The sequence below is a fragment of the Mesoplodon mirus genome (assembly GCF_964341445.2).
Source record: "Mesoplodon mirus genome assembly, chromosome: 11".
Classification (NCBI taxonomy): domain Eukaryota; kingdom Metazoa; phylum Chordata; class Mammalia; order Artiodactyla; family Ziphiidae; genus Mesoplodon; species Mesoplodon mirus.
This window is the reverse complement of record NC_138987.1, coordinates 25,773,869-25,790,038: the sequence shown is the minus strand read 5'-3', so window position 1 is coordinate 25,790,038 and position 16,170 is coordinate 25,773,869. Positions and strand designations below refer to the sequence as shown.

Below are 16,170 nucleotides of genomic sequence, written 5' to 3'. Positions count from 1 at the left end.
AAAGAGAAGTAGGCAAATGCCTGCCTGCCTGGCGAATAGGCAGAGCCACAACTTTTCCTTCTTAAAATCATAGAATCCCCATTATTTTACAGCCAGTGAAGGAACAAATAAATAACAACCATGTATGGGCACCCACTGCACGCACCTAGTATATAGACCTAATATATATTATATAGACCTAGTATATATTAGTATATATTAGTTATACTAGTATATAGACCTAGTATATATTAGTTCTTACAATCCTTACAATGCTATGCAGTCAATACTATTGCTATCCCCACTTTGCAGATGGGAACTGAGGCCCTGCGGGGTCCCACCGCCCATGAAGGGTGGAACCAGGCCCTACCCTAGGTCGGCTAGAGTCAGCATCTGGCCTCTGCAGGCTGGGGCTGCATTTCCCTTCTCAGCTGCTCACCCTTGTGGAGGCAGAAGTGGGCTGATGGGCTTTTCAGAGATTTTCCTGCATTTTTCCCTGCTGAATCGATCGGTCTGATTGTCATGGTCACAGAGCCTCATTTGGATGTTGCCCTATGGAATGGGGAGTGGAATATGCCTCAATTTCCTCATCTATGTAATAGAAATAATAGGGAAACCTATCTCAAGGTTTGTTGGCAGGAATGAAGGAGTTCCTGCAGGGGCAGGGAATGTGGGAAACATCATATATGCTTTCTCTCTCTTTTCATGGTTCTCATCATTATGATCATGATTTTACTGTGACATAACCTGGGAGAATGACACTCAAGTCTTTCCTCACATGCTACCTGCTGGGATTTGCCTTATTTCTAGGTCTGTGGGCTGCATCATGTTAGAACATGTTTGGAATTGGGGTCGGGGCTGAGGAAGCATCTGGGAAATGAACAGAGGAGGGAGGCCCCTCACTCTCCTACTGTAAAATGGTAATAATTATTACTTTGATGAGTTCTACATGCATTATAGAGTTTGTGCAATATAAATAAATTGATCAATCAATCAGTCCTGGTGGGACAGAAAGGATAAGAAGATGAACTCTCAATAGACTTCAAGGCAGTTGAGACAAAGAATTCCAGCTGTTCTAAATCTGGAGAGACGGGGGACCAGGTGTGGTGAAGGCCAAGCAGCACATGACTTAGACTGAAAATGAACCACTGTGGGTTAAGTCTCAGGGCCTTGAGCTATTCCCCACTTTTGCCTTAAAATAACTGTTCATGCATCTCTCTTACCCATGTTTGTCTCTGACAGGCTCTGTCATGCCCAGCTTTGCCCACGCCTCTAAGAATCATTTGCATTTTCCCCCAATCCATGAGCTGCCTCTATAACAATAATTCATTCACAACAGTTTCCAGTGTACCCCACTGAATAGGGACTGTAGAAGAAGCACCCATGCAACCAGAATTCATCGAGCCTCATTATGAATTTCACAAGGGTGGGGTTTATAAAGTTGGCTAAGATGAGATGCTTGTGTTTAAGAATCTCACAGGTAGGGACTTCCCTGGTGGTCCAGTGGCTAAGGTTCCAGGCTCCCAAGGAAGAGGGCCGGGGTTCCATCCCTGGTCAGGGAGCTGGATCCCACATGCCGCAACTAAGAGTCCACACGAGACACCAAAGATCCTTCATGCCACAACTAAGACCCGGTGTGGCCAAATAAATAGATATTAAAAAAAAAAAAAGAATCTCAGGTAAATTAACTGCCTTTTTCTATCAGTTTAGTTACCAAGCCAGGTGGCTTTTCTCTCTCAAAACATTCGAGACTCAGCACCTCCACAGCCCCTCTTGTGCTTCTGAAACTGCTATGGGGAGACGAATCATCTAGGGATTTGGTCCAGTGCAGGTTCCAACTCTGGGGGTCTGCGGTGGGGTTCCAGATTCTGCATTTTTAACAGGCTCCCTGGTGATGCTGATGCTGCGGGGTCCATGACCCATACTTTGAATAAGAATGCTCAGACTGTGCCTTCCATGTCATCCAATTCCAAATCTCCCATCCCAAATATGACTGTGAGTGGTCACGGGTTCACAGTACATGGGGACTTCTCTTCTCTCTTTGATCACAAGCTTCCTGAGGACAAGGCCTGTCTCCTCCTCCTTTTCAAATTCTGCATAGCAGGTGCTTTGTAAATATAGCTGACTGGCAGGCTGTTCCTACCCGCACAAAAGCCCCTTCCGCCTGCTGCCAAGAAATCAAGAACCGTCCCCTGGCACTCCGAGGGCAGCTTTCTTCGTCTGCCTTCCCCACAGGGGATACTATGTCTCCCTTTGGTGACCTTCCTGCTGGCTGACCGCTCCCAGGCACTCACCCAACCCCATCGTTTAGATTTCTTCTTATTGTCAGCACGCCTTCCATTTGAGGAGAGCAATGAGGACTAGAGTTTTGGCCCTCAAAACACCACTTGCCTTTCTAAGCATTCTCCTTTTTCAAAATCTGGGCTTGAGGTCTTAGCAAAAACCCCTCAGCCAACCATGCCAACTCCACTGTCACCTAGTTTCGCCATGTTGTAAGGGTCAGGAAGCACAAGGCCTTGGGAAGCTCTCTAAAGCTTGAGATTCTGAGCTAACAGGTATCTATTGAGCTGGGGTCCTGCTATACTCCTGCTTATTCAAAAACCAGAGGGCAAATTCCATGGGACTTTTCTGCCAGGTGAATAAAGTTAGCTTCTTGTCCCCATCATCCATCCTCACCCACTGTCACTGTTGGAAAACAGACCAACAGGATGGACTCAAGAAGCAGGGTTATGTAAGTTGTTGTTTTTAAACTTTTTATGGATGATAATAATAAAAAAAAGAAACCAGGATACTTTGAAAAATTAAGCCCAAGGAAATATTTTCATGGACAACATAAAAATTAACCAGATTCTGAACCAGCAACTAAAGCTAACTCCTTCCTACTTCAGCAAGGGCGGCTGTGCTTTGATCCTTTCTAATTCGCAGATATACTTTCTTTCCCTCTGCAACGCTGACATGCTTTCAAAGGGCTTGATCTATTTATGGTGGATTTTTCCTATGACCACCTACTGTAAAAAGCACAGGTATGCCACCAATGGCAGGCCTGCACAGTGAGTGCCAGGGCATTCTAATTGACGGGCACTGGTGGCCGCTATTAAATAGACAGCCCATAAGTGGATTTCGTGCTTTGCTGAAAGACCAGGAACCCACTCACTCTATAAATGGTTGGCTCCCTCCAATGCAGTCCATTTCTATTTTCCATAATCAAGTGTTCCATGGTCGGTAAATTAAAGGGGAAAATTTTTACTTTTTTATTTTATTGTTTTTTATAATTAACAATTTTTTAAATTAATTAATTAGTTTTTGGCTGCATTGGGTCTTCGTTGCTGCGCGCAGCCTTTCTCTAGTTGCAGCGAGTGGGAGCTACTCTTCCTTGCAGTGCACAGGCTTCTCATTGCGGTGGCTTCTCTTGTTGTGGAGCACGGGCTCTAGGCACATGGGCTTCAATAGTTGTGGCATGTGGGCTCAGTAGTTGTGGCGCACAGGCTTAGTTGCTCCGCAGCATGTGGGATCTTCCTGGACCAGGGCTGGAAGCTGTGTTCCCTGCACTGGCAGGTGGATTCCTAACCACTGCACCACCAGGGAAGTCCCAAAGGGAAAAAAATTTTTAATTTTAGGGGGCATTAACCTGCCTCTCCCTCTGTGTCTGTACACCAAAATGATATGATTAACCCAGTTCTCTCCTTCCCATGGGCTCACTTGCTCAAATAACACATTGTTTGACTTACTTAAAATTATTTTATGGGCCCTCATGTGCAATTCAGTTTAGGCATTTAATAGCATGGAGAGCATAGTTACATCATATGAATGTGTTATATAGGCATAGAAAAGATAAGAACATAATAACAGGTGCTATCGAGTGGTAGGATTATACGTCTTTGTGTATATGTGTGTGTGTGGCTTTCTTTTTGTCACTTTTTTTGGGATAAAACAAATACTATACCTATCCTTTGGTAATCTGGGGTGCAGGAGAAAATTATATGTTATTACTAATTATTATTTCTTATTCTCAAGTTCTTGGTTTGAAATAAAACATATGAATGCTTTATGTATTGTGAAATCATGGTGAATAAGGTTTTACCTGGCCAACAGTTGTTTTGTTACTTTTGGTAATATAGCAAGTTATCTTCCCTTTTAGATTAAATATGCAATAAACACTGTCAGGTGTATCCCCTGTTGATAGTGAGGTCTGGCACTGTGTTCATGTCACAGCCTATCTCTCATATGCCTAGATAACAGCACAATGGAAACTGCTTTAATGTAAAATATTGTCTGCATGGGGACATTCATAACATTTACAGAAGTTCTGATTATATGAATCATAAGTTTCACCAAAAAACTTAGCAAACACAAATGGCAGCACATTTATACTGGCCATATTGTTTATGCATCAGAGGTAAAGATTTTTGGACACAAATTAATGTGTAATTTAATGTTTTCACAGTTATATACTTATTTTGTTCTATTCATTATAGCCTACAGGTCTGGAGGATATTTTACACCTTGGGATTTAAGGGGGAATTATACACAGAGATTCTCAAAGTATGGTCTGGGATCCCCAAGAGCCCCTGAGGCCCTTTTGAGGAGTCCATGAGGTCAAAACTATTTTCATAATAATGCTAAGACATTATATGCCTTTTTCACTCACATTCTCTCACAAACAGGCCATGGAGTTTTCCAGAGGGTATATAATGTGTGATGACACCAACACTCTGACAGCGAATAGAACATGTGTTTTGTACTCTTAAGTTTTAAAAGTTTATCAATTTTAATTTCAAATGCAGTAAATATTGAAGGATAGAATGCACAGAAACAAATACTTTTTAGTTTCCTCAGTAATTATTGAATGCCAATGGATCTGAGACCAAAAATTTGAGAATCATTGAGAATTTATGGTAAATCTTCTTAAAAAATTATTTTGTGTGTGTACACTTAAAAAAAACAACTCATGTCATATGCATCATTTAGGAAAAATCTGTAGCCTTGCTTAATAAAACGAATGAAGCAATCAAAATAAAAGCCATAAACTGATTTGGAGGAGAGTAACTTATTTTCCGATGTGCATAATAATAGGAACAAAAGGGTAATATCGTCTAGTAGTACCACGTCCCCTATTTAGAATTCAGCTATCTAGCAACCTCACTTATCCACATAACAGCTGCTGACCAGCAAATTATAAGGGCTTCTGAAGAGCAAAAAGAGTTGTCTCAAGCTCCTCCTACTTGGTACACTAAGAGCTCAAATGCTTTACTCCCAAGAGAAGCCCCCCACCCCCACCCCAGGTCCCCAGCCCTGGAACTGGAACTAGGGTGAGGCGAGCCAGGTGCCCAGGGAGCAACACTTAAGGAGGCACTGACACTCAGGTGTGGACCTTGCATCTGCACCACGCTGAGAATTAGTGCCTCCTTAAATACAGTGCTCTGTGGGGCAGCCCTACTCAGCCAGATTATTGACCTGGCTGGGATCCAAAGCAAACAACAGAGGGAAGAGAAGGGGGCAGCTTCACATACTGACTGGTAAGAGTAATTAAAGAAGACAGCAGCCTCCTGGCAAGGGATGAAACAGGAAAGCTGTCAAAAGTTGGACACAAATTCAAAATACAAATCAATGTGGGCCCATTAACAAAAAGGCAAATAATCTGAGCTCTCGGGATATCATGTGGTAAGATAACAGATATCTATAATTGATGACAAAGTTAAATTATATCCACTGTACTTTGTTTTTCAAAATAAGAAGTAATATACTACATTTTAGGCATGTTGATAACCAAATCGGTTGAAATAATAAGGTTCAAGAACAAAATGAACTACTAGCTATCCATCGAATCTAGCTATTCAGAATTTGATCCAATCAATTTAATCCATATTTATTTACTGTGCCCAAATATCACTAAAGACTGTATTCTAAGGTTCTGAATAGGTGGAGTCTAATTGTGCATCAAGTATGTAAATTTTCAATGACTCATTATTTAGCTTGATGGAAATTCCCTGAATCCACAGGGTTTTTTCCCTTCCCTCGTCAATTTGTTCTTCCATCGTTCTAATTATACATGTTTTTAACTTAAGATATCATTCCACACAGGAGGATTAAAATCTGGTTATTATGACACAACAACAAATAGCTTCTCACTCTTAACATGGAGCTGGATGAAAATGAGATCTTTTGCTAAGAACTGATGACTAGTCTGTTTATCATTATTCTTACCATGTTTTAAAGTAAGAATCAAATGAGGGTTGGGAGTGACACAGATGTGAACAATAATGTAGAAGAAGCTTTACTCAAATTGAAGCTTAAAAATTTAGCACAGGTCAAAAGGAAATTATTGCAAAAGTGATTTGAATCGTTAACGATTTCTCCCTTTAGTCCCTTCGTATGCCTTTCCTGGGGGTCTGCTCCTGCGTGGGCCATTCCTACAATCATATCACTCTTCTGTCGTTATAGGCTTATCAGAATAAATCCCTTACAGGCCTTGCTCCAAGCTATTGCTAGGCCTCACATTGGGTGACTTTTTAAAAATAGAGGAAGGACAGGCCTGATGCCAGGTGGGGTCATAAAAATAAAATTCCACAGCAGTAAATACAGCCACTCAATCAATCACCCACCATATCCATATGTGGTCATGCAGAGTTCTTTATGTGGCTATCTCAGAAATGTTCAGACCAGAGGAAGACCCCCACCTGCCAATAGCACCCTGGGTGGGAAGAAAAATCTTAATGTCCCCAACACCCAAGCGTTATAACCTTTGGTGGAGGATACAGTTACATGTTCAACTGCGCTGGGTGACTCTTTCATCTAAGTGGGAAAGGCCATGCTCCCACAATGGTTATCACCATCTGGCTAACAGCTGGGGACCCCCAGCTGGACATAACACATTTCAGCGGGAACACAACAGAGGCTCTGAAGTGTATATAGGCCTCTAATTTGATCTGAGCCTCCATGGGTGAAAGCGAAGATATTTCACCACAAGTTTAAAAAGAAGGAAATACTCGTCATGGTGGCAATGATGGTTATGATAATAACCACAGCTGTCTGGGACTGTAGGATAAATATTAATAGCAGGTTAGGAGGTGAACAGTGGTTGTTACATACCTTACAGTGACTGATAAGAGGGTGGAAATGCCCTCAAATTTTATATTAAATGTGAGACATTTAACGCCTTATGCCCGACAAGATTTCTGAGTTTGCCACATTAAAAGGAAAAGACTTGAGTTCTAATCACATGCTAGGATTTATTCTGAGCTTTTTACCAGATTTATCTCATTTAATTCTTAGTAAAAAAAAAAAAAAGTGAGTTAGGTACTATTACTATTCACATTTAACAGATGAAGAATCCGAGGCATATGAAGTATAACTAACTCAATACATGTGCAGCTGGAATTTGAACAGTCTAGAACGTTCTGTGAATAGTATACTTTGTTTATGTCACTATGTTTAATGATGACTATTACTCAATATACGTGAGGAAAAACCCAAAATACATACTCTATGCAGAACAAGTCTAAAGACACATAACTAAAAAAAATGAGAAATTAAATTGTAGAATTGTGTAATTAGGTGATTCTTAGTTATAAGCAGAACATTCTGCTCCAAAACATGAAATTCTATAGAAGGAAGAAGCTATTACCTGCTACAAGCAAAGAATTCCTGAGGAACTTAGAAAGAGATTTGATGTGATTTAGAGGAAGAACTGGATGATTTTGGAGAAAAAGAAAAATTTGAGCCCTAAGTTCTTATAAATATCTAAAGTACAATTCAAAAAATGAAAACAAAATTGTGAGATCTAACATCTGACATATTAATAAACATAATTTTAGGTATTGTATTGATGTGCCAAACTGGCCCATAAAAAGATTCCTAGGGAGCATAAAAAGGCAAAAGTCTTATCAAAGTGGATTTCAGACTTGAAAGTCATAATGAAAGTCAGATTATGGTTAGCTTCTTGAGAACTCATTTTAGAGAGAAAAACAGGCATGGGATTAATGATCCTTGTCTTTTTCTTTGTCAAATCAACCACTTCATGACCCGATCTGATGGAATCTAAAACTTTACTCTGGAAATGCATGTAAAAGTGCATAAATAGCCTGCCCCTTGCATGGGAACATCCTGAAATTTGGCTTGTTGTCTATCTGTGTGGCTGTCCAAAACAAATATACTCTTTGTGAATTATAACTGGGCCTATCCATGAAGAAGAGATCTGGGTGCAACAATATCATCACTTTGATATTTTGGGGCTGTTTTTGTAAAAAGCTGTGGGGACAGATGCCCTGTTCTCTCCAGTTACAAGACAATTTGCGTGCATGTAGGAAATTAAGTGATAAAGCCTTTTCTTCTTTTTCACAGTTTCATTTTCCTTAATCACTAGGCTTTCAAATTTTAGAAAACTGCTCTTGAATAAGCAATAGCTACTTCATGATTAACCTAACTCAAAACACTGTATTTCAATAGCTACCTTTCTGTGTATTTATTGGGCTTCCCCAGGGTGCAATATTCCAAACAAACTAAGGACTCCAGAAAAGACATCTGTTCCCATCAAGAACTGAAATGGGGAAAAAAAGAAAAAAAGAAAGGAAAAGACATGGCCATATCTATGCAGGTACACACATGAAATTAATAGTTTTCTGCTTATTTTTGATTGCTAGAGCTTTCATCCTGTTCTTTATTATCTAACACACACAAGTATGTCTAGAGATGAGGTCTAGAATTACCACAGTCATGGACTGCCAAGAGTATTTTGTGTCTCTTAATATAGGTTTCATAAACTAATTAAGGAGGAGTGCAGATAAAAATAGTAATTATTAACAACAATAAAAATTCTTCTGTTTGACCATAAAGAGTTGAAAAATAAATTTTAAATCAAACAATCATAAGAAATTTAAGCAAAAACAACAAAACTGCTTTCTAGGGCTGTAAAAACAACAGCACTATTTCCTTTTGTGACAGCCTCTTCTCACAACTCTCTCTAAAAAAAAAAAGCATATATGGCTTTACAAAAAAGGTTCAAAAACACTGTTTCATATTCGCTCAAGCTTTTTAAAAGATGGTTTATTTATTTATTTTTGCGTCCAAGCATTTCTTTAAAGCAACTTCAGCTTGGGCAGTTTACTCTAACATTCAGGTCAATTAAGGATAAGTAAGTAAACTCTGAATTGTGTGTCCAGGAGGAACCTGAAATAAAATGTTTCAAGGCCATATCTTGGGCCAAAATAAAGTGAGGCATTGAGAGAACAAAGGATTATATGTTTTTCTCTTTTTCCTTTCTCTTGGGTCTCTCAGACCAGCCAGAGAGCCTAACCTTGACCTTTGTTCATTTCAGGAACTCCCTTACCCCTGCTCTTTGCAAAGCCTGGGGGAGACTGCTTCAGACTTACTGGATGAGAAGCAAGGATACGACCTGTTTTTTCAGTTTTTTTTTAAGCGATATATTTAGGGCGCTTGAGAGGAAAGAATTGGCCAGTCCTTTATTTATCTTCCTAACAGGTGCAGTCGGACAGTCATAAAAGCAGGCTACTGAAAAAGAATGATTTTGCCAAGTATTAAGCCTCTCTAGTGTGTTCCTCCTTACAGCAGATAGCTCAAACCTACACTGTGCCTTTCCACTACAGCCTGGCAAAGTTTTTTCAGGGGGAAAAACATTGGCATTCATTCATGCAACTTCTTTATTCTTCATCCAAATCTTCAATGTGGCCTAAATGAACCATTTGAAGTTTGGAGGAAAATAGCTGCCCTCGATCAAATACCTCTCCTCCCTCTTCTCCCTTTCTTTGCTTACTTCCAACAAATGTACTTTTCCCCAATTTGAGGGAAAGGTAATAGCCTATATGGAAGATGACTTCTCCAAAGACAAATTTATTTTGGTGTTTGAAATAGATGCAGGTGGAAACTAAAGGTCAAGGAGTAAATATGAGAGGAAGGTTTCCCATCACCAGGCCTCCTTTTCTGATGATGACTAAGCCTTGAGTGATGCTGGGAAATAGGTAAGAGGTGATGAATGCTGCTCTGCATTCAGATAGGTTTGGGGCTTAGCAGAACATTAAAATGTAATGAAATCTCTAGGGACCAAGAGAAAGACATAGCAAAGGAAAAACTCCTGTGGACTGAAAACATTATCCTCCATGCCCATGTCCCCACCTAATCCTACTGAAATAGGCCAACGTAGAATAGATAGATAGATATTTCATGTTGATATAGCAAAAGAATCTGTAACAACAATGCCATACTTTGATTCCTGGAGTTATCAGAATGGCCCCTTAAAATGATGGTCATCAATGGAGCTATGTTTTGCCATACGATTGAGTTTTCAAGAAGAAATCTTACATGGAAGATAGGAAAGTTACAGTGACTCTCCCAAGGTTTTTTGAATGACACACAAGCACCAAGGAGGAACTCTTGCCTTTTTCCTACAAGTTAAGTACATAAAATATAATAGGGCCTGATATATCACATAACAAAAAGTAAAATTCATGTTAAGGCCCGAACTTGGTGTTTTAGAAAAGAATTTTTCTAGGTTCTATAGAATCTGATAGTTAACAATTGTCTAAGTAGATTAAAGAACCAGGCTTTATGGTTTTAATCATCACATACTACAGAGATAAAATTCTGAAGAAATGATTTACAGGCAAAAATAATATTAATCGTATTTTTAAACTATTAGAGATTCAAACAAAGAAAGCCTATTGCAAATTTCTAATTTCATAAAATTACTTATCTAATTTCTAGTTTGATAAAATGACTCTTTGACAGGAAAAGAGAAAATTCTAGTAAAAGTTGATTCCTTTACTCAGTAGGACCCAGGGGCAATTAACTGTAAGGGTTTTTAGAACATAGACCATGTTGTATACATCTCTGAAATCCCAGCGACTAGTTCATAGTAAGTGCTCAATTAATAGATGGTATGTAAATGAGACATCCTGGAAGATCCCCACAAATCTGAAACTTCCTACCACATCTTCTCTTGCTATTTGATTAGAACAACTTAATTTTACTGGGTGTCAGGTTCTGCATCAATCTAAAGTGTAAGACAGACCTTAACTTTGGAACTGACAGTACCAAGAGTATAGTTCTCCAGTGAACAGATGGACAAATGATAAACGTGCAGAGGAGGACAATGGGAAGTGGTTACTCCTTAAAAATAATGCTTTCTTTCTCAGAAAGGGCTTACAGAGCCATCCAGAATATTTTGAAGGGTCTAAGTAAGGACCGTTGACCAATTACTTCCATTAGAGTTCCTCCTTGAGGTCTAAAGGTACACCTGTCCTTCCCTCTTCTCCTTAGAAGGACCAGCTCTCCCAGGACCCAACGTGAATCTCCTAGAATTAGACCCCTGCAGGTTGGGAGGCAGTTGACAGAGACATCTTTTGCACCTTCAGATGCTGAAAACTCAGTCTCTTTTTAGGAGTTGTCAGGTGTTGCTGGATCCTAGGAGGGCCAAACCAGCTCATGTGTCTTATCAAGATTTACAGCAAGTGCCCATGCCCTTCCTGAGCATGGTTCCCCCAGCTAAGGAAGAGATGTAAGAAGACCCGTAGGGGCTGGAGAAACCTGGTTGGGGGAATGTTTCTGCAGATAGTTTGAAATGACTCTGAAGAATTGGTTTGGTGGCATGTTTTATTCTTGAGGCTGTCTTTCAGAGGGATGATCATATGTAACAAAACCAACCCCAGTAAAAGTGAAATCAGTTAGGAGAAGGTACAAGGACCAGAATAGTTCCTGAACTGCCATACTCCTTACTCTTCTGATGTAAACAATAAAAATGCAATGATTTCACTAAGAAAACTCTTCAAGGTGTAGATCTTTTAAAAATCAGTTCTGCTGGTAAGGAAGCAAAAAAATCCCTGTACTTCCTCCAAGGATTTTAAATTTTTAAAAAAACCTTCTTTTTGTCCCCACTCCCCACCATCCAAATTTAAACTAACCAAAGAATCAGTATAAAATTACTGTGCTGGGTGAGGGGAACTCCTACACAAAATATCAACAGTGCTTTTATAGCAAAAGATTATGGGCACTTTGGTATGTATGTTGATCTATAACCAAAGTATATACGTGGTTTTTCAGGGAGAGCTGAAGTTGAAGATATATTTTCCTCTTTGTCACTCTAAAATTTCATTGTCTTTAAAAGTAGAATGGATCAGATTGAGTTGTCAGACAAAAAGTAAAACTTTATCATATCTGCAATCCAAATAATTTAATTAGCTTTATAGGCTCTACAGCTTGTCATTTATTTATTAGTTTCTCAGCTTTTTTATCATTTTCCAATGGGCTTTAAAATAACACATGCAAAATGATCCACTAAATGCAAGATAATTAAAACAATATTCTGTCCTCAGTCAGGAAACACAGAATGCATTTCATCCAAATAAGCCTTGAAGAGGCTAGTCAAGTGACAGATCAAATGAAAAGGACATTTAATACACATGTAAATCATTTGCATGACAAATAAGACACTTTAGCAGGGGTTGGACTCACTGCCTGATAGTCAGGATTAAGTTCCCATATTAATGCATGCATTTGGTGTGGTTATTTCGGGTGGAAGACTTCATCCATCAATGCCCTCTGCCACAAAGTAAAGCCAACCTGTAAACTGATCACCACAGCCTGTCAACACTGGTTACTTAATTACATAAAGAAAATATATTTCAAAGACTTTTGATAATTTGGTTAGTATTTCAACTTTGGATTCAAGTCTAGCATCTTTTTCAGGGTTCTTTGAAATAATGGTTAAAAGGAGTTTTTAGAATTAAAAAATGAAAAAAACTAAATACCATTTTTATGCTCCCTGGCTCCCTGCTAACGTTTGTTTGTTTGTTGCTTTTATTTACAGACGTGAAAAATAAAGATTTACTAAGCACTAATGAAGACTAACATGAATGAAAAAATATTTTAAAAAGATGTCTCCATTTAAAATTAAACTCAATATACTTGTGCTGTTAATTTGTGCTTTTCATTAGTTATTTTAGTAATTTCTAATTCCAGCTTATTTATGTAATTACTTAGTAGTTTTTAGATAATTGATTTTTTATGTATAGGAGAAACTGTTTATTGGAGGAAACATTTCTTCTAACGAAGACTATTTTCAGCTTAATTATTTTTAAAAGTCTACATATTGTGAAATTATCTTCAATAAAGCTCATAAAGAACACAATCTATCAGTGATATTCAAAGATATCACTGGTGTTACATTTTCTTTCCATGCAAGAACGTAAGAATGTCATAACTAATAAAGCTCCAAAATGATAAAAGCAAAAAATACATGCATCTGCATATTTTAAATGTCTTTCCAGGAGAAAAATACAGCAAATCTGGAAATACTGTTACAAATTCTTTTTTGAAACCTTGATCAAATTTATTAACTATTTAAGAAAGCATTCCAAGCCCCTCTTGCCCCCCACAAACCGCAAATACATGGTGAAAAATTTGTGATTGAACCTAAGAAAATACACTTGAAAATGAAATCTGCTCATCATGACCAATTAACACCCTTACATTAAACTTTAAAGATTCTTTGAAGAATATGATAAAATTATAATTTGTCATTTTAGTTAATATTCCTTCATAAACAATAATTATCAGATATTTTTCAATTGGTTATACTCTTCCTTTATTTTCCCTCTGGTCTGTTTACTCTAAAGGATCTTTTCCTTAAATCATAGTGATTCTATTATTTTACAGTCTATTTAAGAAACTGGATATTTGTTTGAAAATACGAAAAGAAACATGCTTTATTAAAAAGTACAAGAAAAAGATCTATGGTTGAATCTTACCCTCTTTCTTAGTGGGTTCTGGCATGGCCACAATAAAATGTTATTCTCCAACTAGTTTGCTCCCTTCCAGGACTAGTTGACAGAAACCCCACGAGCAGTAGAGAGATGGTACCGGTCAGTGTGACAAGCAGTTGGGTAGAAGTCTGGAGCTTTTATATTCCCTGTGAATATCAATCATGTTGGCACCGCCCCTTCTTCAGCACAAGGATGCTGGAACTTCACAGCTATGAGGACCTTTCTCACATCTGTTGTCTGTATTCTGCTCTCTCGCCTACTGGAAGGAATCTTCTGTTCATCTCATGTGGCTATGAGAACACCTCTAACTTTCTAAATTCAGCTGCAGCCTTGTGCTCCTTCTTGCTTTTCACTTTCTGTCTGACAGAGACATGTGCCAACTCAGAAATGCAAAAAGTTTGCCTGATAATAAAAAATTAAATCAAATTAAAAATCATAACATGCTAATTCAATATATACTTGAATTTTCACTAACATTATAAAGAAGAATCTCTATATTGATGATAATGTTATGCTCCCATTAGCTTTTTGTTTTTGTCTATTCTTAATTATTGGGTTTAAATTTTTTCTTCTTTTTATCAACATATTAACATTAATTTGTCATGCCAAATTTCTATGTTGAATATCTTGTCTCATTTTCTCCTCCAAGAATAGCAAGGTTTTCTATTAAGGAATGCTTAGTATTTACCTTTATTTCAAAAACATCCTTTAAAAAAATTACAGTGCATATAAAAGAATGAAGTAATGATACACGCTGCAACACGCGTGAAGCTTGACAACATTATAAGTGAAAGATGCCAGACACAAAAGGCCATATATTGTATGATTCCATTTATATGAAATATCCAGGATAGGCAAATCCATTGTGTCAGAAACTCAATTACTGGTTGCCAGGGGTTGAGGGGAGGTGGGATTGGGAGTGACTGCTAGCAGACATGAAGTTCCTTTAGGGAATGATGCAAATGCTCTGGAATTAGGTAGTGATGATGGATATACAACTTTGTGAATATATTAAAAAAAAACCACTGAATTATACATTTAAAAATATATGGGGGCTTCCCTGGTGGCTCAGTGGTTGAGAATCTGCCTGCTAATGCAGGGGACACGGGTTCGAGCCCTGGTCTGGGAGGATCCCACATGCTGCGGAGCAACTAGGCCCGTGAGCCACAACTACTGAGCCTGCGCGTCTGGAGCCTGTGCTCCACAACAAGAGAGGCCGCGATAGTGAGAGGCCTGTGCACCGCGATGAAGAGTGGCCATCGCTTGCCACAACTAGAGAAAGCCCTCGCACAGAAACGAAGACCCAACACAGCAAAAATAATAAAAATAAATTAATTAATAAACTCCTTTCCCCAACATCTTCTTAAAAAAAAAAAAAAAAAAAAAAAAATATATATATATATATATATATATATATATATATATATATGGGGCATGGGCAAAGAAATTCAGATAGACCAGTAGCTATTGTTTTGCTTCAAGATGGCAAACATACACACAAACCTAACTTAAGGTATTGGTAGACTCAGATTTGGCCACTTTCTCCCCAACCTCTCATGGAACTGATGGAGAAATTTGAGCTACCAAGTGGTCAACCTAAAAAAGACATCTTACTTTCTTTGTCCACATGCATGGCACCTTAGAGACCAGGACTAAAATTAGTTTACATGAAAAGACAACTACTTGTGTGCTTTTATTGCTATGCGTTTTCAAGACCATTTTCAAGAGACTACGATTGATCTGTGCTGAACCAGCCACATTGTCTCATTTAATTTCCCTTGCGGCTGAGAGCACAGCTGGTCAGACTTAGCTCTACCAAACTCTTAACTTTTCATATAAGGATGGAAACTCAACTTAGAACTCAACAGCATCCTTCTTTAGCTACTTGTGGGGGCGGTGGGGGGGAGGAAAGCCAGTCAAGAAGGTCAATGAACATCTTCTACAAAGAAAGCCTTTTCTCAACCACATAGTGCTACTGAGCACATTGTTTTGCTTTTTAAAATATTCCTTTATCTTAGATGCCAAATAGCTAAATGTCAGCCAGAATACAGCATATTCTGTAATACAAAGTCAGATATATTGAAAGGAAAAAACAGTAACTTTTTTTTACCGAGTCTATCATAAGAGTATCAATTAATAGATGAAACAAATTAAAGAAACTAGAATTTGAAGTCAGACTCTTGGTTTCTATTTCTGGACCTGCCATTAACCAGCAGAGTTTAAGAAAGTCAAGTGGCCTTTCTGGGCCTCAGTTTCCTTTTGTGTAAGATGAGGGGTTTGAAAAAATGACCTCTGACGCCTCTTCTAGGTTTAACATTGTGACTCTATATCCTAAAAAAAAGAAAAAAATCATTTTTTTCAGCATTCCCAGCACACTGAATACCACATACGAAATGGACATAAGGGCAAAGTCTCATGT

General features: G+C 38.4%; 1 protein-coding gene across 1 annotated transcript in view; it reads right to left on the bottom strand.

The window, feature by feature from the left end:
• Positions 1-13,761, bottom strand: part of MYBPC1 (myosin binding protein C1) — a gene marked incomplete at both ends in the record, with an annotated part of 97,874 nt that extends 84,113 nt beyond the window's left edge. Inside the window, one exon of the mRNA XM_082636244.1 lies at positions 13,737-13,761. Within this exon, the coding sequence (XP_082492370.1) occupies positions 13,737-13,761 (25 nt within the window). The remainder of the gene's footprint in view (positions 1-13,736) is intronic.
• Between the last annotated feature and the right edge of the window lie 2,409 nt (positions 13,762-16,170).